The 22,811-nt window shown below is 44.4% G+C and overlaps 2 protein-coding genes across 3 annotated transcripts in view; both read right to left on the bottom strand.

Moving 5' to 3' along the window:
• Positions 1-526: 526 nt before the first annotated feature.
• LOC139417512 (synaptopodin-2-like) lies at positions 527-3,941 on the bottom strand. Its single transcript, XM_071166775.1, has one exon. The coding sequence runs from the start codon at positions 3,939-3,941 to the stop codon at positions 3,237-3,239; it is 705 nt and encodes a 234-aa protein (XP_071022876.1). The 3' UTR covers positions 527-3,236.
• An 8,099-nt stretch (positions 3,942-12,040) lies between these two features.
• LOC139416101 (synaptopodin-2-like) overlaps positions 12,041-22,811 on the bottom strand; it is a 57,735-nt gene continuing 46,964 nt past the window's right edge. Inside the window, exons 3-5 of one of the 2 annotated variants that reach the window (XM_071164385.1) lie at positions 20,131-20,894; positions 16,323-18,344; positions 12,041-16,277 (exon numbers count right to left, since the gene is read on the bottom strand). In XM_071164385.1, coding sequence (XP_071020486.1) covers positions 14,362-16,277; positions 16,323-18,344; positions 20,131-20,894 — 4,702 coding nt within the window. In that variant the 3' untranslated portion in view covers positions 12,041-14,361. Of the gene's footprint in view, positions 18,345-20,130; positions 20,895-22,811 lie in introns of both variants that reach the window. The other variant, XM_071164384.1, reaches the window with a different exon arrangement.

Below are 22,811 nucleotides of genomic sequence, written 5' to 3' on the forward strand. Positions count from 1 at the left end.
TTTTTTTTCTCATTTTGTCTGTCATAGTTGAAGTGTACCTATGATGACAATTACAGGCCTCTCTCATCTTTTTAAGTGGGAGAACTTGCACAATTGGTGGCTGACTATATACTTTTTTGCCCCACTGTAAGTACCCCACACATACAATTATCTGTAATGTCCCTCAGTTGAGCTTTGAATTTCAACCACAGATTCAACCACAAAGACCAGGGAGGTTTTCTATCCCTTTGAGTATGGTGAAGTTATTAGTTACACTTTGAATGGTGTATCAATACACCCAGTCACTATAAAGATACGAGCGTCCTTCCTAACTCAAGTTGCCGTAGTTTAGTTCAGTTTTTTAGGATCCCCATTGGGTACTTCACATGCAGCAACTACTCTTCCTGGGGTCCACATAAAGAGTACAAATACATGGCAAAGTACCCAACATCAATAGAAAATTGATGTTGGCCGCCAAACTATATATGCATGCTATGATTTTCTCACATCTGAGGTACAACACAACAATACAAATACTTAGTCAGTAGGCCAATGCTTTTTTATTTTCCAAAATGCCTCATACAGCTCAGAATAGTAGCCTACTGAAATCCAATGAAGAAATCAAAATCAACGAAAATAACACTGAACTTCGGAATTATACAGTTCAAACAAACATTAGCTAATTGTTTGGACAGAAAGTGTTTGTGTAAAATAAACAAAAAAGAAAAACCATGAATACATCACTATCACTCAAACATATCATTGCTGATGCCACAAATACAGTGGGCATCTAAAATCACATGATAGAGAGATATTAGTGTTCACTCTGTGAGACAAGAATTTCAAATCTTGCAATAATAAGAGATGATACATGAACATTCAGAATTTGATCCATCGCATTCACACATACAGTTGGTAGGCCTGCTATGAAAAGTGATGAAAGAAATAAGTAACACAGACAAACGCATGTGATGTATCTCACAATTTCAACTTCATACACATCCATGACCAAATAATTAACATACAATCATTCATTTTCTACTTTATTATCTATTTGCTCGAAGCCTATTTCTCACCAGCCATGGACAACAGCAAATATCAAAGTCCAAGAACATAATTTCCATCCCTCACTCTATTCTCTCTAATGTGCCTGGTGTTAACACTGTTACATACCTGGAGATTATTTTTTCCAGGTGCCCACAGTGTAATCACTTGGATAAATATCTTGCAGGAGAAAGAATGTCCTGTTAGATAAATTAGAGAGCATGATGCTCTCCCCTTCATTTCCTATATAGTTCACAACTTTTAACCAGAGCCCCCGATCTACCCTGGTCAAATGTAGTGCACTATATAGGGAATAGGGTGCCATTTGGGACACAATCCTTGTTCTCTGCCACATGTTCATGTAGTACATAAAAGGCAGCCAGAGAAAATAATGAATTGATCTCTCTAAGTGGAGAGCTTACTTAATAACCTGTCTTCCCAACTTGCTGAGTTATAGATTTATCAATTTCCCAAGTTTTAAGCCTGGTTTAGACCCATAATGCATCAGCAGTATTTCTTCTCACTATGCAGTAAGTGTTGAAATCTTGGCCTTGATATATTTATGTAAAGTCTTCTAAAGGACTTACCTAAATATTTATGATTTATGCGGATGTTTGAGATGTGATTTATATCCCAGATCAGTATTCAGCCCTGTGTCCATAGCTCCTTGCTCTGGATGTAAAATGGTTTTCTTGGCTTTAATTGACTCCCTAAGCATTTCCCAGCATCACATTGACACATTTCGTTTGACAAGACATGCGAGTACACAAACACCACAAAAATCAGGATGCATTGTAAATACATCCACAGTTGAACTTCAACATCATAAAACCATCAAACCTGACCCTTTTGTGTCTAACGCCACCAACCACTATCGTAGCACCTGTGTTTTGCTGTGTGTTTCTCACAGCTTTAGTGTCCTATCAACTAACGCTATCGTACTAGGTTTTAGCTTGTCGACGCACATTATTGTACTGCACCGCAATTTCACACTTGCCTTGTGTTGTGTTCATTGGTGAGAGTGGGTGATCTGTATGATGCACAGCAAACATAGCAGGTATACCTCCCACAGCATTCAAGGTCTTTGACACAAATATATACTTTTCAAAAATACAAACGCAACATGCAACAATTTCAAAGATTTTACTGAGTAACAGTTCATATAAGGAATCAGTCAATTTAAATAAATTCATTAGGCCCTAATCTATTGATTTCACATGACTGGGAATACAAATATTCATCTGTTGGCCACTGACACAGTACCTTAAAAAAAGGTAGGGGCGTGGATCAGAAAATGGCGTGACCACCATTTGCACATTTTCGAGTGGCCTTTTATTGTCCCCAGCACAAGATGCACCTGTGTAATAATCATGCTGTTTAATCAGCTTCTTGATATGCCACACCTGTCAGGTGGACGGATTATCTTGGCAAAGGAGAAATGCTCACTAAAATTTGAGAGAAATAATATTTTTGTGCATATGGAATATTTCTGGGATCTTTTATTTCAGCTCATTAAACATGGAACCAACACTTTACATGTTGCGTTTATATTTTGTTCAGTGTACCTGTCCATTCATTACTCCTATCCTTTCATTTTTATACATGCCAATTACACATTCTGCCTTACAACATACTTTATGCCCATTACGTCCTCTTAAGAAATACTATTGGTTTCACTTACTTAGAATGCCACTATCGCCTCACAGTGTTGGACGAAATGAAAGCCTCTGAAGCAAAAAGAAGGGTGGAATTGCACCGTCAATCACTCATTGATTTTTGTCCAATGAAAACTTGATCAAGTTAAACTCAATAGTGGCCCATTTGCTAAAATAGAACCATCCTTGACAGTGTCCCCAATACCAAAACATTTACTGGCTTAATCTGTCTGGCATTTATGCGTACTTGAATGCAATGCAACAGTCTGTCTCTCTCAACTAAATTCTGGTGCGGGAATGTCATCATCTGTATACTCCTAGCAGTATTCTCAGTGAAACCGAATAAGCAGATCTAAAACAGACCTCCCTCTTAAACTCTCTCCTATACACATCACAAACATAATAGCTAGCCCCTCACTCTCCTCAATCAATGTGTTATCCCATTGTCCCAAGTTTTATTTAATGGTGATATATGTGGCCACAATTACCAGCTTCATCTGAATATCCTGGAGTTACTTTTTGGTCTTGTTATGAAGTAACCATCATGTTTGTCTGCCTCTAGCGTCTCCAGCTCCAGTTAGTGTGGTACACAGATCTGTAGCTCGGCTGCTGCTGGCCCCCGAGGGGCCTTCCGTACCCATGAATAGCCCCAGAGGGCCCGATGTTGGTCTCCGTCAGGGACCTCTGTGGCTGCCACTGTCTGGGCAGGGACCTGTAGCCAGTCGGACCAGCGGGGGCCGAGGCTATGCTCTTGGTCGGGGACAGGAACGGAGGCATAACTCTGCTGTAACCCCGACTCTGATCCTGGTTCTGACCCTGGCTCTGACCCTGGCTCTGACCCTGGCTCTGACCCCAGCTCTGTCTCTTGTTCCATCTTTGGTTCGGGTTCCATGCCTCAGTCTTCCTGGGAGGGTCGTCAGACACCCTAGCCTTCCACTCGGCAGGGGGCTCAGGGAGGAGCTTGCGCTGTGCAGCCGAGCGAACGTTGAAGGCGATGGCCTGCTGGAGGTTCTGAAAGGCGAAGGCCTCGTCAACCAGGCCCATGGGGTGGTGAGCTGCGGCCTCCCAGGGGGAAGGAGGCTTGTGACTCCTGTCCAGCCATGACGTCTGCCTCCCCGTGGGGGCCTGAGCAAACGAGGCCTGTACCAGGGGTTTGTATGAGGGAAAGGGGGATCCAGACGATGACCGGAGGCCCAGCGATGGTGCTTTGGCGGCGGGTGGGGACAGATTGTAGCTCCGGCCAAACTCCTGGAAAAGGGACATTCAGACATGTTTACTTCAGACAGAGGCAGATTTTGATATTCTGTCTACTAGCAAATAGCAGTCTGCTAGACAGTAGTAGTCTGTCTACTAGCAAATAGCAGAGTTTAACTTTGAAAATGTCTTCGACGAATTTTGAGAGCTTCCTTTGAGCATTTAAAATCCACATATAATCTCCAGTATGCTCTTCAATCTCATGCAGCACAATAACGTGTAACTATAAAACTTATGTTAGGTCATCTTTCAAGTAATATTTTTGATGTGGTATATTATTATTATTAAATCGAGAACCTAACTAAAGCAATTAGATGTTTAGAACCCCCATTAGTTATGTTATAAATCATTTGTTTGTGTTCTCTTGAGTAAATGGAAATAACACAGCATTAGTCTTACATCATATGAGGAGTATTGTGGTAACCAGAATCTTTTAGGAGTTAAGATTCATGCTGCAATGTTCTAAAAGAAGAAAGAGGACGACTACTCAAGGAGGCTACTTCACCATTTTCTATTGTCTCAATTCCAACACCTAGACGGTCTTTGGATTTCTCAGAACAATTGGCTTATGAGTATGTGTTTCCATTGAAAGTCACATTTAGCTTATTTAAATTGGAACTGACTGGCTTTGTGGATTACATGCTTCACTTTTAAGGTATCTCAATGAGTCAGCAAATCTCCCCAATGGCTGTTATCTTGTGCCTCTCGTTGTATCAAAGACCAGGGTCCTTTTAAGTCCCTATTAGAATGCCTGCACAGGCGGAGGAAATGTGTCGAGTGGGCAATGCTGGCAGCGTCTCTTGTATGATCCAAACAGTCTTCCTGTAATTTAAACCGCTCAGATGGGAGTGTGCTGCCATCTGGTGAATATGTGTAAAAACAGCCAATAAGATCAGCTCCTATAGAAACTTGTGACTCATAGGACAGCAAGAGAGTGAAGTCAATTGCAGCAAAATGTGAATAATTTTAGGGCGAAATTCAAGAATAACTTGTTTAGTCAAGATATCCTGTAAGCTGTAAGAGGAATCCAAGATCCAGCTGTCTTTGTGATCCAACTGTCATTATTTGGACTGGGACACATATGAATGGGCTTAACTAGATTAGTAGACAATGTAAGCTCATTTTTAATTCTAAGAATGATGTTAAAGAGGATTTGTACGGCCTCCCGAGTGGCACAGCGGTCTAAGGCATTGCAGTGCTTGGGGTGTCACTCCAGAACCGGGTTCAATCCCAGGCTGTGTCACAGCCAGCTGTGACCGGGAGATCCATAAGGTAGTGCACAATTGGCCCAGTGTCGTCTGGGTTCGGGAGGGTTTGGCCGGACGGAATTTCCTTGTCCCATCGCACTCCTTGTGGAGGACCAGGCGCCAGCAAGCTGACTTCGGTTGCCAGCTGGACGGTGTTTCCTCCGACACATTGGTGTGGCTGACTTTTGTAATTTTGTAATGATTTTTCCCACTGTTCAGAGAAATTAGTAATTGAAGTTGTTGGGTTTATGTCTCATACTGATATTACCAGGTACTGACCACTAGATGGTGTTGATCCTGAAATTAGGTGATTATTTTTTATAGTTCACCCAAATTACATATTAGTTTTCTTGTAAGCAGTCAATGGACCAGGTATGACAGCAACCCATGCTTTGGTTTTGTCACAAATCCAATGCAACTCAATTGTACCTATATTTTCACACTTCCTGTATCAACAAATGTATTGTGTAACTCAATGATGTTACTTATAGATGATTTGAAAATGAAGTGTGAAAGGGCTAATATAGGTACTATTGACTTGAGTTGGATTTGTCCCACAAATGCTGAAAAGTTTGCTTTTTAAACAGTGGCCAAGTAAACAAAACCAAAGCATGGGTTGCTGTCATACTTTTTCCATCGACTGGTTAACGGGTAACCAATATGTGTTTTGTGATTTGAGTGAACTAACCCTTTAACAATAGGGGGAGGGGGGGTTCTTTAAAAATCACCTAATAGCAGGAACAGCACCATGTAGTGGTCAGAACCTGGCAATATCAGGATATCAGGATATAGGATATATATCAGGATATAGGGTAGGACATAAACCCTAATTTCATAAACCCTCATTTCTCTGAACAGGTAAAAAAAACTCACCAAATTTACTGACAATATATTGCTCAGAAGGAAGGAAGGCCCCAAAAAAGGCCCCAAAAATCAAATCAAATGGCCACCTGGACTATTTACATAGTTTATTTAGCTAATATTGTCTTAACTCTATTTCTTGAACTGCATTGTTGGTTAAGGGCTTGTAAGTAAGCTTTTCACGGTTTTTATTTATTCATTCTATTTAACCTTTATTTTACTAGGCAAGTCAGTTAAGAACAAATTCTTATTCACAATGACGGCCTACCAAAAGGCAAAAGGCCTCCTGTGGGGACGAGGGCCTGGGATTAAAATAAACGAATAAAAACAATATAAATATAGGACAAAACACACATCACAGCAGGAGAGGCAAAACAACACTACATAAAGAGAGACCTAAGACAACAACAAAGCAAGGCAGCAACACATGACAACACAGCATGGTAGCAACACAACATAACAACAACATGGTACGAACACAACACGGCAGCAGCACAAAACATGGTGCAAACATTATTGGGCACAGTCAACAGCACAAAGGTCAAGAAGGTAGAGACAACAATACATCACACAAAGCATACACAACTGTCAGTAAGAGTGTCCGTGATTAAGAATGAATGAAGATGATTCAGATAAAACTGTCCAGTTTGAGTGTTTGTTGCAGCTCGTTCCAGTTGCTAGCTGCAGCGAACTGAAAAGAGGAGCGACCCAGGGATGTGTGTGCTTTGGTGACCTTTAACAGAATGTGACTCGCAGAACGGGTGTTGAATGTGGAGGATGAGGGCTGCAGTAGATATCTCAGATGGGGGGGGGAGTGAGGCCTAAGAGGGTTTTAGAAATAAGCAAAAACCAGTGGGTCTTGCAACGGGTATACAGAAGATGACCAGTTTACAGAGGAGTATAGAGTGCAGTGATGTGTCCATACCCGAGAGAATACTATAGACATCAAGAAAGCCAGTCAGTTGATTATTGACAAGTTTTTCCAACACTTTTGATAAACAGGGCAAAATAGAAATAGGCCTAATACAGTTAGGATCAGCTTGATCTCCCCTTTTAAATAAAGGACGAACTGTGGCTGCCTTCCAAGCAATGGAACCTTCCCAGAGAGGAGAGACAGGTTATAAAGGTCAGAGATAGGCTTGGCAATTAAAGGGGCAGCAACCTTAAATAAGAAAGGATCTAAACCATCTGATCCAGATGTTTTTTTGGGGTCAAGTTTAAGGAGCTCCTTTAGCACCCCGGACTGCCTGCAGGTCGAAACTTTGTAGCGAGACAGGGGAAAAGGAGGGAGAAGCATCGGGGATGGTCGGATTAGAAGGGGTGGGAGAGAGGAAATGGTGGACGGGAAAGGAGGCATGGCTGAGTCAAATAGGAATCCTGACTTAATAAAGTGGTGATTAAAGAGCTCAGCCATGTACTTCTTGTCAGTAACAACCACATCATCATCATTAAGGGACATGGGCAGCTGTGAGGAGGAAGGTTTATTCTCCAGGTTTTTAACTGTTTTCCAGAATTTCTTGGAGTTAGACCCATAGAGAGAGAACTGCTCCTTAAAGTAACTAACTTTGTCCTTCCGGATAGCATGAGTGCACTTATTTCTAATTTGCCTGAACGATAGCCAGTCAGCTTGAGTAGGCTTGTGCCAAGCCTTTCGCCAAATGCAACTCTTGTGGTGTAGTAACTCTGCAAGATTACGGTAAGGGGTACACCTGTTGTATTCGGCACATGTGACAAATAGAATTTGATTTGATTTGATAGAAACAATACTCCAAGCTGCAGCTCCATACTACCTTTCAAACATAGAGAATCGATACTATATACTCGTTGTTTGGGTTGGATTGGTGTGGGGATCCGTGTATGGCTTTTGCCCACTTCTTTGGATTCCTCATGTCTTACTCAATAGCTAGGTTTCCATCCAATTGGATTCCTCATGTCTTACTCAATAGCTAGGTTTCCATCCAATTGGCAACAGATTTTTATGTGAATTTTCTAAAATCCGCATAAAGCAAATATGAGCATTTTCCCACCAGTGGTGTTTCCACCAAACGGACTTGTTGTGGATAAAAAATCAGTGCCTGATGACATAGTGCACACAATGTACTTTTTTGCTTAAGTTTTCATGTACTGAAAAAAAATAAAAAATTCAGTGTGTTTCCAAAGCATTTTCAACTCCCCCGATAGTTTTTCCAGAAAAACTGTTGCATTAAATAGCAAATGTGCCTACTCTGGTCTTGGCACATGAGCTCTAACCAACAATTCGCAGATACAATGTGGGTAGGCTAGTCTACAGGATGAGATTATTATAGATTCTTATTTGTCAAACAGCAGTCAATCATCGATCATCGTGTCACCAGAATCTTACTTTCTATATTTATTGGAAAGGAGCATCAAGATCACCGTGCACTTCACCACCCTGTGAAGTTCATCATAAGTTATTTCATCTGTAGCCTAGTAAAGTGCATGGTTTCCTGAGTGGTAGTGGGAGGACCACACACCATTTCATCACGACTCCAAGTTAACTTTGATATGATGGTTATTATACTGAACAAAAATGGCCCTCAGAATCTCGTCACAGTGTTTTTGTTCAATCAAATTGCCATCGATAAAATGCAATTGTGTTCATTGTCCGTAGCTTATTCCTGCCCATACTGCCAAATTCTCTAAAATGACATTGGAGGCGAATAAATGGTAAAGAAATAAACATTTAATTCTCTGGCAACAGCTCAGCATGCCAATTGCACACTCCCCCAAAGCTTGATACATCTGTGGCATTGTGTTGTGTGACAAAACTGCACATTAGGGGCAGCAGGTAGCCTAGTGGTTAGAGCATTGGGCCAGTAACCGAAACATTGCTAGATCGAATCCCTGAGCTGACAAGGTAAAGTAGCGCGCTGAGAGTCAGGAAGCAAGTTCAGGGAGGGAGTGTTTTAATAAACACAACACAAAATAAGAAACACGAACAACACACAGACATAACACAGGAACAGAAACAATAACATCTGGGGAAGGAACCTGTGTAATGAGTGACAAATATAGGGAATGGAAGCAGGGAGGTGATGGAATCCAGGTGAGTTGGATGACGGGCGTAACAAGGGTGACAGGTGTGCGCCATAACTAGCAGCCTGGTGACCTAGAGGCCAGAGAGGGAGCACATGTGACAACAAGGCAGTTAACCCACTGTTCCCCAGTAGGCCGCCATTGTAAATACGAATTTGTTCTTAACTGACTTGCCTAGTTAAATAAACATTTAAAAAAATTAAAGAGTGGCCCTTTATTGTCACGGAAAAAGGTGCACCTGTGTAATGATTATGCTGTTTAATCAGCTTCTTGATATGCCACACCTGTCAGGTAGATGGATTATCTTGGCAAAGGAGAAATGCTCACGAACAGGGATGTAAACAAATTTGTGCACAAAATCTGAGATCAATACATTTTTTGTGGATATAGAACATTTCTGGGATGTTTTCTTTCAGCTCGTGAAACATGGGACCAACACTTTACATGTTGCGTTTATATTTTGGTTCAGTGTATGTCAATATTTGCACATAAAGGCATTTCCACTGCCATTTCTCGCATAATTAATTATAACGACACAAAAAAGATCCCACCATGTCGAATTAACAAATGATCTCCATCACAGCTGTTGATTGTTTTTATACGGTATGACTCGCATAAAAACAGTGGATAGAAATGTGGTTATTGTTAGAATTTTTGTTGGGTCCAAATTGGATGTTAGGTACTATAGTTATTGAATATTACATGAGTCCTATAAATTGAAATTGCCAATTTGGGTGCAATCAGTTAGCTTAATGTCTCAGAGATCAATTATATTTCAACAAAATATGGTTTCCGGAATGCCTATCTTATCTGTTTCTAACTACAGAAACGATTTCAGAACAATCCGAGATGGTGGGTGTCATGGCTTGCTGAAATGACACGGAATGATCCAGTAGGAGATTGAGAGATTTTGAAAATGATTGGAAAAAGGGAAAAAGAAATATCCCACTGTTGTGGCGTGTTCTATTTAACTTTTCTATCTGTTTTCCATTGCTAACCCATAGCTTAAGTTTACTTATTCATAATGTATCAAAACTGTATATGAACAGAATGACGGTTGTTAAATGTGGATAGGATATGAATAAATCAAATCAAATTGTATTTGTCACATTTGCCGAATGTGTGTGTGTGGTGGGGGGGGGCATGAACTAATCACTGATTCCCAGCCACAGCCAGGGGCGCTTGGGTGTCTGCCTTGGGTTGGAGGGGGTGACGGTAGGGGATGGAAGGTCAAACTTAGATGGGCACCATTGAGTCTGGCTCTACCACACCATTGGGAAGTCCAGTTAGCATTGCGTGTCACCGTTAGGAATTTGATGATGTCATGGCAACTGGGGCCATTGGAGAGAGAGTTTCCTGGTCTGTCGTGATAGTGCTACAAATGGATTTGATATTTTCTATGTTTTCCACTTGGCTCCTACGTCACTGGTTTATAAGCAAGCGCTGTCTGTTACTACCTGTTGACTACCTCAGATGAAAAATACTGAGATGAGGGCATTTGTTGGCAAAGACATAATGTGTGAACAACATACACATTTTGGGGTCTTGTCTCATTTAATCTACCAGGAAACACGTTGTGCATCAACAAATGCATTTCTGTTCATTCTAGAACTCTCCCATTCCCTAGCTATAAGCCAGCCAGTTTTAGTCTTGATTGCGACTTTCCCGTAACTCATACAGAGGTCTGTCTATACAGTAATTAAAATGGACAAGCAAGTAGAACACATTTTACATTTCAAGTCTAGTCATCTAGCAGACCGTCTTATCCAGAGCGATTTACAGAAGCAATTGTGGTTAAGTGCCTTGCTCAAGGGCACAACGACAGATTGTTCACCTAGTCGTCACTGGGATTCGAACCAGCAACTTTTCAACCAACACTCTTAACTGTTAGACTAGCTGCCATCCATCTAAATAAGTATTCCTTAGCATGCATAAAATACATAAATCTACATGAGATTAAGAAGCAGGTGTAGCCAACAGGCCAGGACAGGACTCTTCTAGTCAGGTCATTCAAGTAGGGATCAAATTTCCACCCGATATAGCCTGTTCCTGCAGCCTGCTCTGGGCACCGATTGATATTAAGACTCCCTCTAAACAGATGACATCCCCTTGACAACCCCTCTAACATGGATCCCAAAACGACGTGATGATGCAAGACTGACGGGTAAACACTTAGGTCACAGCTTGCTCATCCTCCAATCTTATCCAAAGAGGTCACTCCAAGCTCCAATTCGATGAGGTCGTCAAAGATCGAAATACCCTTGATGCAGAATCAGTGACCATGCGTTCAGGGATGGGAATGTGCCTTTTGAGCACTTTCCTAGCATTCTAGATAACTTTGGAGTTTGGGTGAGGAACATATCCGATTTCTAAGCAGGGGCAGCTGGCTGGTTACAAGGCTTTTATAGAAGGCGAGCAGAGAGCTATTATTGGAAAGTGGTTGGCTATCCATTGAATTTACAATAATAAAACCTAGTGGTAACAGTGGTAGCTATATCCACTCTGACAGTACAAAATCATGTTGGCTATGCAAATAAACATGTCAGTTGTTTAGAAGGTGACATGGATTACCTGCACAAGTTTCTTCTCCTCTGTTCTAGTTGTCTCTATGTTCTCAAAGTCCCTTCGGCTGTGATTATTGAAAGTATGATTTGTATTTTGCTATGACTGAAAATAGTCCAAGATGTGTTGCAGTTTTGTAAATCTAAACCTACAATCCATTCGTTGTCACATTTGAGTAAAGAAGTAACAAAACAATGAATACATATTTTAATTGTGTGGGTGTGGTCATTTGTTTTGTACAGAAAATAGGGTGAAGTGGTGACAAGGTGGGGACAATGTTGTGCCAAGCATAAGGAAGTTATAGAGGAAAAGTAAAGAGTAACAAACAGAACGGGATATAAACAATGCATGCAGAAGAGACCAACCAAGGAAACGCAAACAGAAGGATGAAATACATTTTAATTGCACCGATGTGAATCTTACAGAAAGTGCACTATGGAGAAGAAACACACAAAATAAAATGAAAAAGAAACAACTTGAAGAACGAAAGGAAGCAGCCCTATACGAAATGATACCTTTTTACATTTCAGGGTGGTTTCATCCTAGCTCACCTATTTTCTGTAATTGTGCTTATTTAAATATCCCTTTAATGATGTTTGTTTTTGGCATTATGTAAAATCAAAGAGCAGGTGGACAGAAACATAGAAAAAGGATGCAAAGCTGAAATCAGAAAAGTGAGAAAAGACAATCATTTGTAGGCCAAAGCTAGAGAGGCAGTGCGTGACTGCCATTCGTGTAGGTGAAATACAAGCCGACTAACCCTCCCAAACCAACAGCTCTCACTACACACAAACATATCATCTGTGACATTGGGACAGTTTAAATGTAGGAACCTAACATGACGCAACAGCTGGTAAAAAGTTTAAAATAAAACCAAACCATTCAAGTAGGGTCTTTGGAAGACGCTGAAGGAAATTGTACACGATCTACATCCTACATTCGTCCAAGTACATTCCACCTCTCAGAGAGGGGGGGCCAGACACACACACACACACACACACACACACACACACACACACACACACACACACACACACACACACACACACACACACACCCTTTAAACCCCCCATGCTCCTTTCAGACCCCTCTTTCAAAGTCACTAAGATCTCTTCTAGCCATGGTAGCCAAAATAATGGGCAACTGGGCATTTTTATACATGACCTTATGCATGATGAGATGAACATTTCTTAATGAACTTAGGAACGACACCTGTGTGGAAGCACATGCTTTCAATATACTTTCTATCCCTAGTTTACTTTATTTTGGCAGTTACCTATATACTTCCATAAAATACAATACATTAACTTTTTGCAATGTAATTTATGAATATTTTTCTGTGAACATTATTTCGGCAGGTTTCCTATTCATTAAAGCATATGAGCATTATATCCACCAAATCGAAATAATTTCACTATACATACAAAACATACATATCCTCCTAAGATCCAGGAATTAATTTTCGTCCTCTCTAATGGACATTCGTTTTTGGTCCGTATCTCTTAGGCCATACATGCCACTGTGGTAGATCCTGTTGTACCTTTGAGAGGACATTCTGGGCTTTCCAATGATAACATGTGTGGGGGTGTCACCTTGATCATTTTTTTCTTTATGGTTCTCCAAAATGCCTACCATCACAATTAGCACATTTCATAGTAAGTGTCTGTAATTGTATAATTATCATTTTTGTGAGTTTGATATTCAAATGGTTTCTAATAGGTAAATATCTCAGGAATAGTTTGGTGAGTTTTAGAGCAATGTAATCATATGTGCCATTAAATAAGAGCTAAACAATGTTCTTTACCTACTACCCCCACTTACTGTAATTGTTCATATGTTTTCATATTTACTATCAACCCAGTCCTAATGGCCACTACAGTGAACATCCTTTGACATGTTTTTTTTCTTCACCCCAAAAACTTAATAAACTTAATAAAAAATGTATAAATGATCTAAATCTGGGTCTCAGGAGAATATGTCAAATAAAGTCAGACAGTTCTCAAACTTGTCTCTAAATATATTTCAACTGACCAGTCCTGGTCTCCCTTACCATGTTTTAAACCTCTTTAGTCACTACTAATCATTTAGTCTTCTCTTTGTCATCAAGGTCAATTTTGACAAACCATTATTGCACATCTTAACAGCTAACAAATACACTGTTGATATTGCAGAAGAGATTCTCAAAATTAGCACTCGCTCAGGCACCTCCTTAGTACTCATCACCAACATTTTCTTAAATCACCTTTCAATCTACTCTCATTTCCATTTTTTTCCTCAGCAATAAACACTCACCTGTTCACATTCTGTCAATGCCTGCTCACAGACTCCGATGAATCAACACTGATTCACACCATAAGTCCATTGAATGCATTTCATGGCTTTCCTGAAAATCTACATTTTATCATTTTTGTTGGCTCGGGTAAGTAATAAGCTATCCCAATATCATATACTTCATGTTCAATGTGTTTTGCATTGCATTAATGCTAAGAAACACATTTTGAAAAGCTTTGCTTAGCTGGTGGAAAACTACATCCGAACTTTATGATATTTGACATTCTAAAATGTGTCATATTGTGACATCATTTAAAAAAATATGTTGGCTGTAAAATATTTAGAAAAGCCATCTTAAAAGCCTTCTATGAATATATTGCATTTGTATGAATGTCTATTTTAACTAGATCTTATGTTGTTTCAAGCAAATATCACTTAGTCATCCTATCAAATTCACTCTTTCTCCACAGGTGCTGGCTTCCATACCTGGGCTGAACTCTTTTTGGAGCGGTGCTGCCCCCAGAGATGGACTCAGGCTTTGCCGCTATCGGAAAGCTGGGGACCACATAGGTACTGGGGGGTAGTGGCTGGTAGGGGGCTTGGGGTGCTGCTTGGTAAGGGGGGCTATGGGCTGGCTGATATGGACCTTGGGGGGTCGGTTGGTAGGAAGAGTTTGGAGCTTGGGGCTGGGGATGGTGCTGGGGTAGATAAGGGGCTGGAGGGGCTTGTTGGTAAAGGGGATTATATGGTTGTTGGTAAGGGCCAGCAGGAGCTTGCTGGTAGGGGTTATTAGGTGGCTGGTAAGCATTAAGTGGGACTTGGTGGTAGGGACTATCGTGCATGTGTGGTTGAGGGGGCATCCCATAGGGCTGCTGGGACTGCTGTGGATAGGCAGAATTCATTGGTCCAGCCGGCTGGACAGGGGAAAGTTGCTCATAACTGATTGGTTGGTTTTGGTTTTGGTTTGGAGGGACTGGGGCAGGGGCTGGGGCAGGCTTTGGTGCAGCGGCCTTGGCAGCCTCGGCAGCCTCCACTGCTGGGCCATATGTAAAAAGGGAGGCATTGAGCTGATACGGCTGATGTTTCATGACATCTATAACAGCAAGGGGTTTGCAGGCAGGTTTGCCTTTCCCTTTCTTGGCTTTGGCTGCAGGGCTAGATGGAGGGGGTTGCTTAATCGCCCCTGGTGGGTAGGACGGGGACTGTATGGGGTTGTAATTTGATGTAGGGGGAGCTCTGCAATTGGGTGAATATTTCCACGAATGAGGTACGGAGGGAGAGGGCGATGTGGACCTTGCCTTGTTTTCCTGCGCAGTGGCGGCCTGGGCTTGCTGGGCTGCCTGTGCAGTGGCTGCCAGCACAGTGTCCGAATCCACTACATACTTCTCCATACGAGACTGCCTCTTGGCGAACAAATCAGCTCCTTTCCCTGTAACAGCCGGCATCGACAAAGCTGAGCCCATGCCTCGCACTGGTACCAACACGCTGGCCATTGGATTGATGAGGGGTGACGATGACCTTTCTCCAAGCGTGTAAGAATTCATTCGCTGTGGGCGAGGTGGAGGAATAGAACGGGGAGCATTTTGTGGCGCATTCCCAGGTTTCGGAGAAGGTTGAGCCACTCTGTCCATCGGGGTCTGGGTATTTACTGGGGCTTGCTGTGGTTGTGGGGCCCAGGTACTTGTGTGTGTCTGAGGCTGTGCCTGAGCCGGGGCCCATGCATTCATAGGTGGCTGTGGGGGTGTCTGCTGTGGAGGTGGCTGTTGCCAGCATTGCTGGGATGGGGATTGGGTTGGAGTTGTTTGGGCCCAATGTGACTGTGGCTGGACCTGATTCTGATCTGGGGTCCAGGCATTAATGGGTAGCTGTGCTTGAGCCTGAGCCTGAGCAGGTGCTTGAGCCTGAGCAGGTGCTTGGGACCATGTATTCATATGGGGTTGGGGCTGAGCTGTAGGTTGGGGTTGGGCTGATTGGGCCCAAGGTGGCGGTGGTGGCTGGGCCTGGCTCTGTGGTGGTGTCCATGCATTCATTGGAGGCTGAGGTGATGACACCCAAGGTGGCTGAGGCTGGGCCTGGGCCTGGGCCTGGGGCCAAGCCTGTTGTGGAGGCTGAGGTTGTTGACTCCATGGTGGCTGGGGCTGTTGCTGTACATGTTCTTGAGGCTGAACCCAAGGTGGCTGGGGCTGTTGCTGAACTTGTTCTTGAGGCTGAGCCCATGGTGGCTGGGGCTGTTGCTGAACTTGTTCTTGAGGCTGAGCCCAAGGTGGCTGGGGCTGTTGCTGTACTTGTTCTTGAGGCTGAACCCATGGTGGCTGGGCCTGTGCTTGTTCTTGAGGCTGAGTCCATGGTGGCTGGGGCTGTTGCTGAACTTGTTCTTGAGGCTGAGCCCAAGGTGGCTGGGGCTGTTGCTGTACTTGTTCTTGAGGCTGAACCCATGGTGGCTGGGCCTGTGCTTGTTCTTGAGGCTGAGTCCATGGTGGCTGGGGCTGTTGCTGAACTTGTTCTTGAGGCTGAGCCCAAGGTGACTGGGGCTGTTGCTGTACTTGTTCTTGAGGCTGAACCCATGGTGGTTGGACCTGTGCTTGCTCTTGAGGTTGAGCCCATTGGGGCTGGGCAGCCCAATAATTAATTGGTGGCTGAGGCTGAGCTTGAGGCTGAGGAGGAGGAGGTTGGGGAGTCACCCAAGGGAGCTGTGGTGGGGACTGACTTGGAGCTGGAGCTTGGGGCTTCATTTCAGCAGGTGTCCAAGTACTCACGGGTGGCTGCAGTTGTGGCTGCTGTTGTGCCTGTGTTTGTGGTGGAGCCTTAGAACTCACTTGAGGCTCGGGTTGTGAATGAGGCTGAGGTGGAGAAGGTCCATTTCTTCCCCAGGCTGGCGCTTGCTGGGGCTGCTGCTCTGCCTGGGACCCTGGGGGACTCCATGTGTGTTTTTCTGGAGAGGGGGTGTTGGCAGGAACTTCCTGGGGTGCAAGAGGGGGAGAGGGTTCTGGGGCCGGTACAGGGGTTGGATCCAGTTCTGGAGCAGGGGCAGACTCCGGCTCGGAGGCTGTAGCAGGTGCGGGGACACTATTTTCAGCATGCAGTGGCAACTCCTGGTTGGCCAGCTCAGGCTGAGGGGACCAAGGTGGAGAGTTGGGATTAATGATGGGCTTGGGAGCGACTGGTGGAGGCGTCTTATGTTTGACCCTTGGTGACTGGAGAAAATTGCAAGCCTCAGCCCCCAAGCTAAGGTAGTCCTCTTCCGTAGCTGACTCGAAATCCAACTTCTTGTCACTCCTGTTGAGGAGATTCATAAGCTCCGGGTTGGGTGGAACTTTGGGAGCCTGTTTGAAATTGAACATTGGCTTGCCCTTGAATCTGTTCCTTGTGTCCTGCAAGATCCCAGACTTAATAGCCGGCGTTGAAATGCGCTCGTCGCGCGAGGCAATCTGCTCCCCCTGACTCATCGCTTCTTGGTTGTTCCCACTCATTGGGGTAAGAAATGGGACGGGCACCTGGTTTTGTACCGAGAAGGGTTGGGGGGTTCGATTGCTCATGGAACTCTGCATTTCATTGCTTTGGTGGTTGGCGACGCCATTCATGTTAGATGAGTACTGTTGAATTTGCTGCTGCTGGTGGTACTGCTGCTGCTCGTACTGTTGTTGCTGCTGGTATTGCTTCTGCTGGTTGTATTGCTGCTGCTCGTACTGTTGTTGCTGCTGGTATTGCTGCTGCTGCTGGTATTGCTGCTGCTGCTGCTGTTGCTGCTCGTAATACTGCTGTTCTTGGAACTGCTGATACTGTTGCTGCTGCTTCTGGTGCACGTTCAGGTCCATGTAGGCCTGGCTCTCTGTGGTGGCCTGCATGTACGAGCGCTCCTCCATCTGCTGGTAGGCTGCATGCTTCTCCACCTCCTGCACTCCCTCCACAGGAATCCCCTGGCGCCTCATCTCCTCATGTTCGGCAGCGATCTCGTCCATGCGCTGGCGGCGCTGGGAAAACATCGTGGCCCCCTTGCCCGTGGTGTTGGGCAGTTGCTCCATCTCCTCTCCGGAATTGAGCTTGCGCTCGATATTGAGTAGTCCCGTGTCCCAGTCGCAGGTTATCACTCTGCCTCCACCATGGGCATTAGTAATGAAGTCGTCGTCAAGCTCTGAATCGCTGGTGGTGGCTAAGAGGGTAAATTTGATCGCTCGGGGGTCTTTTTCCTCGTAGTCTTCCTCGCTGTCGTCTTCCTCGTACTCTGGTTCGCTCTCACCAGTGCCGTAGCTGACGAGTGTGTACTTCTTGGCCCTCTGTCGATGCCTCTTGAACATCAACACCCCCTTGTTGTTGGGGTTGGGAGCGTCAGCGTTCAGAAGAATAGCAATGCGCTTACATTTAGACTTGGCCTCCTTCACCTGCTTGTCTGACAGGCTCTCACTGCGCCTGAGCCCTGAAAAATAGAGAGAGGGAGAGAGATAGCCAGGGAGGGAGGAAGAGAGAGGGTAGAGGGAGAGACGAGGGATATTTCAAATGGTTGCTTCTTGTGGCCTATTTAATTGAACTGCATATAATGGTTATTAATAGCTTGGGTCTAATTGAGACGACCACAAATCATTCCATTTGGATGAACATCCATCGGAAAATGTTTTCCACACCAAGTTGCACTGTTTTCAGATACCAGCAGGCCTGCAATGCAACCACATTTTCAAAAGTCTTATGAGAATCTTGAATACACCTTAACACTGCATGTCCACCCTAATGACATTGTGAAAACATATCTTAATACATTAAAGCAACCACTCACTAATTACTTCCACTGATATTTCACTCATATAAACAATCACTGTTTAAATGGCAGACATGAAAAATAGCAGAAATTCTGACAAACTGCAAACTTAAATCACACCATGCTATTAGATAGTACATTAAAAGCAGTGTTAATTATAATAGCAGACAATTGTATTCACCCCATTATATTGAAAACAGGAATCTTTTTTTCAAGCAAAACACATTTGTAGAAATCCCTCAAATGACATAAATGCAAACAATAACCTACACATTTCCATAAACATACATAATAGCTAAATCTAATCCATTCATTCACTCATTCATTCAATATTTTCCTGGTCCTGATCTTATACTTGGTTATCTATAGCCCAACAAAAAGTCCTTTAAAGCCCTTTACCTCAGTGCCGATACTTATCACAGATTTGATCATTCAATCTCCAAAATCTCTATTAAATCAACACAAAAAGCAATTACCTAATTCTCTGACCAACTGTCTAATATCCTCCTAGTTTGTTCCCCGATAATACACGATATTAACAAAGCTGTGAAAGCCTATTCAAATGGGTGGTCCCCATAGTTTGAGCCAATGGCAGAGCATAGAAGAGATGAAATGAATTAAAAATAGTCTGTGGGACGGGAGTGCATTCACCAGCACCCAAGCACCTTTCCCACTCCTTATCTGTAAGTCCACTCTCGGATCTGTCACCTGAACCCGAGGCGACGACAGTCATGTCCACACACTCTTTCACAGCACCAACCCTACACACACATACACAAACATAAAAAGCGGTGATTTAAAAAAGTACCCATCCTTACATTTTTATTTCTCTCAGTACGACTAACCTCAAGGTGGAGGAAGACTGGGAGTAGTGAGCGAAGCTCGCTTTACGGCTCGGGCTAAGACATACGGTTTTAAAGGATCGGGTAACGGGCTAGTGCAGCACATGCTGGTGTCCGTCAAAGAGCACTTCTGCAGGCATCATCAATGCGCTGGCATTCAATTAAATGTCACACTTATCGCCCTGAAAGAGACATCCTCATCAAGCCACTATTCTAAGCTAGAGGAAAACATTTATATGTTTTTTAAAAACATGATCATTCTCTATCTCTACCCATTATATTGCCACAATCCTGCCCTCAGTGATCTTGGATACTACAAACTGGATACTATTCAGGCTTGAACTGGACCTCTCTGCTTCAGTCCAAACAAAACCCCTCCCGAGCATCTACTATTTTTGGGGACACATTTTTGTGTGCAACAGGGCACCGGGCTAAGGAATGCACACATGCCTCCCAGAGTTGAGTTGACAAATGCAGTTCACAGCAGTGCTACAGTATGTCAGTCTGCTATTAGTCTGTGCACCCTATAAGACAACAGTAATTTGACCCTCGTAAATACACACACAAAGCAGGACTAGTAGCAGTGGAAACAGGCATAGAGTACTCACTGGCGTGCCTGGCCCGGTGCTTGTTGGGTTTCCCAAGGTCCTTCTCCGAATCCGAGTCTGGCTCCTCTGCCGGCTCGGCACCCTCTTTGGGAATTCCGAAGGAGACAGTGAAGGAGGCAGGAGCTCCCTGGCTTTGCCCTGCTTCTTCCTCCCTGGGGGCTCCACCAACATTTCCACTGGCCCCACAGGCACCCTCCCCCTCTACCAGACATGGAGAACCCCTTCCGGCTGCGGGATGCTGCAGGGTGATCTCCACCACTCCATGCTGACTTAGGGGCTCCCTAGCTGGGCCACAGACGTAGAGCGAGTGGGTGGTGGTATGGAGGAGGGCCTTGTTCTGGAGGGCCTCTCTTGCCTGGATCTCCCCCTCTATTCCAAGAGCACTCCCCAGGGAGGTGCAGACAGGATCCTCCAGGGTGTGTTCAGAGAGGGACAACTGGAGCTCCACCATTGCCCCTGGGGAGAAACCCCCTCCCTGGGGTCCTACTCGACCTCCGTACCCTCCCCCTCCGAGTAACTGGGACTCTGGGCCGCAGAGCTGGGTACGGACCAGATGGGCCCCTCTGGCGGCCTCCGTGTCACTCTCCGTCTCCCCATAGTAGGTCTCATCCTGGGACTCAGCGATGTAGAGCTCTCTGGGTGGTTGGGGCCTGCAAAGGGACAGGATGCGGAGGTTGGTGCTTTCCAAAGCCTCACCAGAGGACTCCCTTGTGCCAAAGTAGGTCTCCTCTGAAGTAAATGCCTCGGGGGTTAGTGCACAGCATCTGTATGAGCAGGGGGGGGGGTGGAGAGTTAGGAGCATAACACATCATACAATAGTTCAATGAAAATCACTTTGAATTTACAAGTGTTTAGACTGTGCATAATAAGAGTATGGTCATTTGGTTTGAAATGGGATAGATAGATAGATAATATGTCTCAGTTTCCTTTTCCCTTGAAGACACAGGCAAAAGGTTATCTGGGGACTGGTATAAAACATCTCATTAAAAAAACAAACATGTTTTTTGATCTCATGGTTTGATTACCTGGATTTCCAATATGTAATATCGTTGAATATTGTGCTGCGCACCAGAGCACTTGACGTTTGTGTTAACTAAAGCCATCTCACCACTGGCCCCTCAAGTGGTCACCATAATCACGCAAACTCAATCTCTGTCCCTCATGTTAAATGACTGGAGTGAAGCACTGAAGTGGAAGGTAATCACATTTCAATTGGGCCCCACTTCATTTCCCCTTTCAGCGTCATAGAGAAATGCAGTATGTCGTTGTGTCACTACAATTATTGCATTGGAGTCAATTAGAACCTAGCAACTAAAAGGGAAGGGGGTGAGAGATGTGACCAAGCATATTTAATTAAGTGATAATGCCCTCGAAGCCGGTGTTTGGAGGATATATTGGCACGTACTAATGCCAAAATAATACACAAAACAGGCTCTGCCCCACCTGCCCTGAATTTTATTTTATTTATTTTTATTTCACCTTTATTTAACCAGGTAGGCTCGTTGAGAACAAGTTCTCATTTACAACAGAGACCTGGCCAAGATAAAGCAAAGCAGTGCGACACAAACAACAACACAGAGTTACACATGGAATAAACAAACATACAGTTAATAATACAATAGAAAGAGTCTATATACAGTGTGTGCAAATGAGGAAGGATAAGGGAGGTAAGGCAATAAATAGGCCATAGCGGCAAAATAATTACAATTTAGCAATTAAACACTGGAGTGATAGATGTGCAGAAGATGAGTGTGCAAGTAGAGATACTGGGGTGCAAAGGAGGAAAATAAATAAAATAAATAACAGTATGGGGATGAGGTAGTTGGATGGGCTATTTACGGATGGGCTATTTACAGATGGGCTATGTACAAGTGCAGTGATCTGTGAGCTGCTCTGACAGCCGGTGCTTAAAATTAGAGAGGGAGATATGAGTCTCCAGCTTCAGTGATTTTTGCAGTTTGTTCCAGTCATTGGCAGCAGAGAACTAGAAGCAAAGGTGCCAAAGAAGGAATTGGCTTTGGGGGTGACCAGTGAAATATACCTGCTGGAGCACGTGCTACGGGTGGGTGCTGCTATGGTGACCAGTGAGCTGAGATAACACTCTACTCAAAGCATCCAACACTCTACTCAGCAAATTGGATACAGTCTATCACAGTGCCATTCTATCACAGTGCCACAGTGCCACAGCGGCTCTGGCGGCTCGGAGTGAAGGGCGGCTATGGCGGCTCCGGAGTGAAAGGCGGCTCTGGTGGCTCCGTGCTGACGGGCGGCTCTGGCGCGATGGGTGGCTCTGGCGCCTCCGGACTGACGGGCGGCTCTGTCAGCTCCGGACAGACGGGCGGCTCTGGCAGCTCCGGACAGACGGGCGGCTCTGGCAGCTCCGGACAGACGGGCGGCTCTGGCATCTCCGGACAGACGGGCGGCTCTGGCAGCTCAGTTCTGGCTGGATGCCAGCTTCCACCCGGCAAATGCGGAACGCTGACACCGAGCACACCGGCCTGTGAATACTCGGCTGAGACACAGTGCGCATCACCCCATAGCATGGGGCCTAATCAGTCACATGCTCAACCGGTTAAGCACGGGGAGTGGGCTCAGGTCTCCAACCTGACTCTGCCACACTCCCAGTGTGTCCCCCCCAAAAAATGTATTGGGGCTGCCTCTCGGGCTTCCTCGCCAGCCGT

The sequence above is a fragment of the Oncorhynchus clarkii genome, chromosome 9 (genome assembly GCF_045791955.1).
Source record: "Oncorhynchus clarkii lewisi isolate Uvic-CL-2024 chromosome 9, UVic_Ocla_1.0, whole genome shotgun sequence".
In the NCBI taxonomy this organism is placed as follows: Eukaryota; Metazoa; Chordata; class Actinopteri; order Salmoniformes; family Salmonidae; genus Oncorhynchus; species Oncorhynchus clarkii.

Excerpts from the sequence above, each read along its gene's own strand:
- LOC139417512 (XM_071166775.1), bottom strand. The coding sequence starts at position 3,941 with ATGTCCCTTTTCCAGGAGTTTGGCCGGAGCTACAATCTGTCCCCACCC.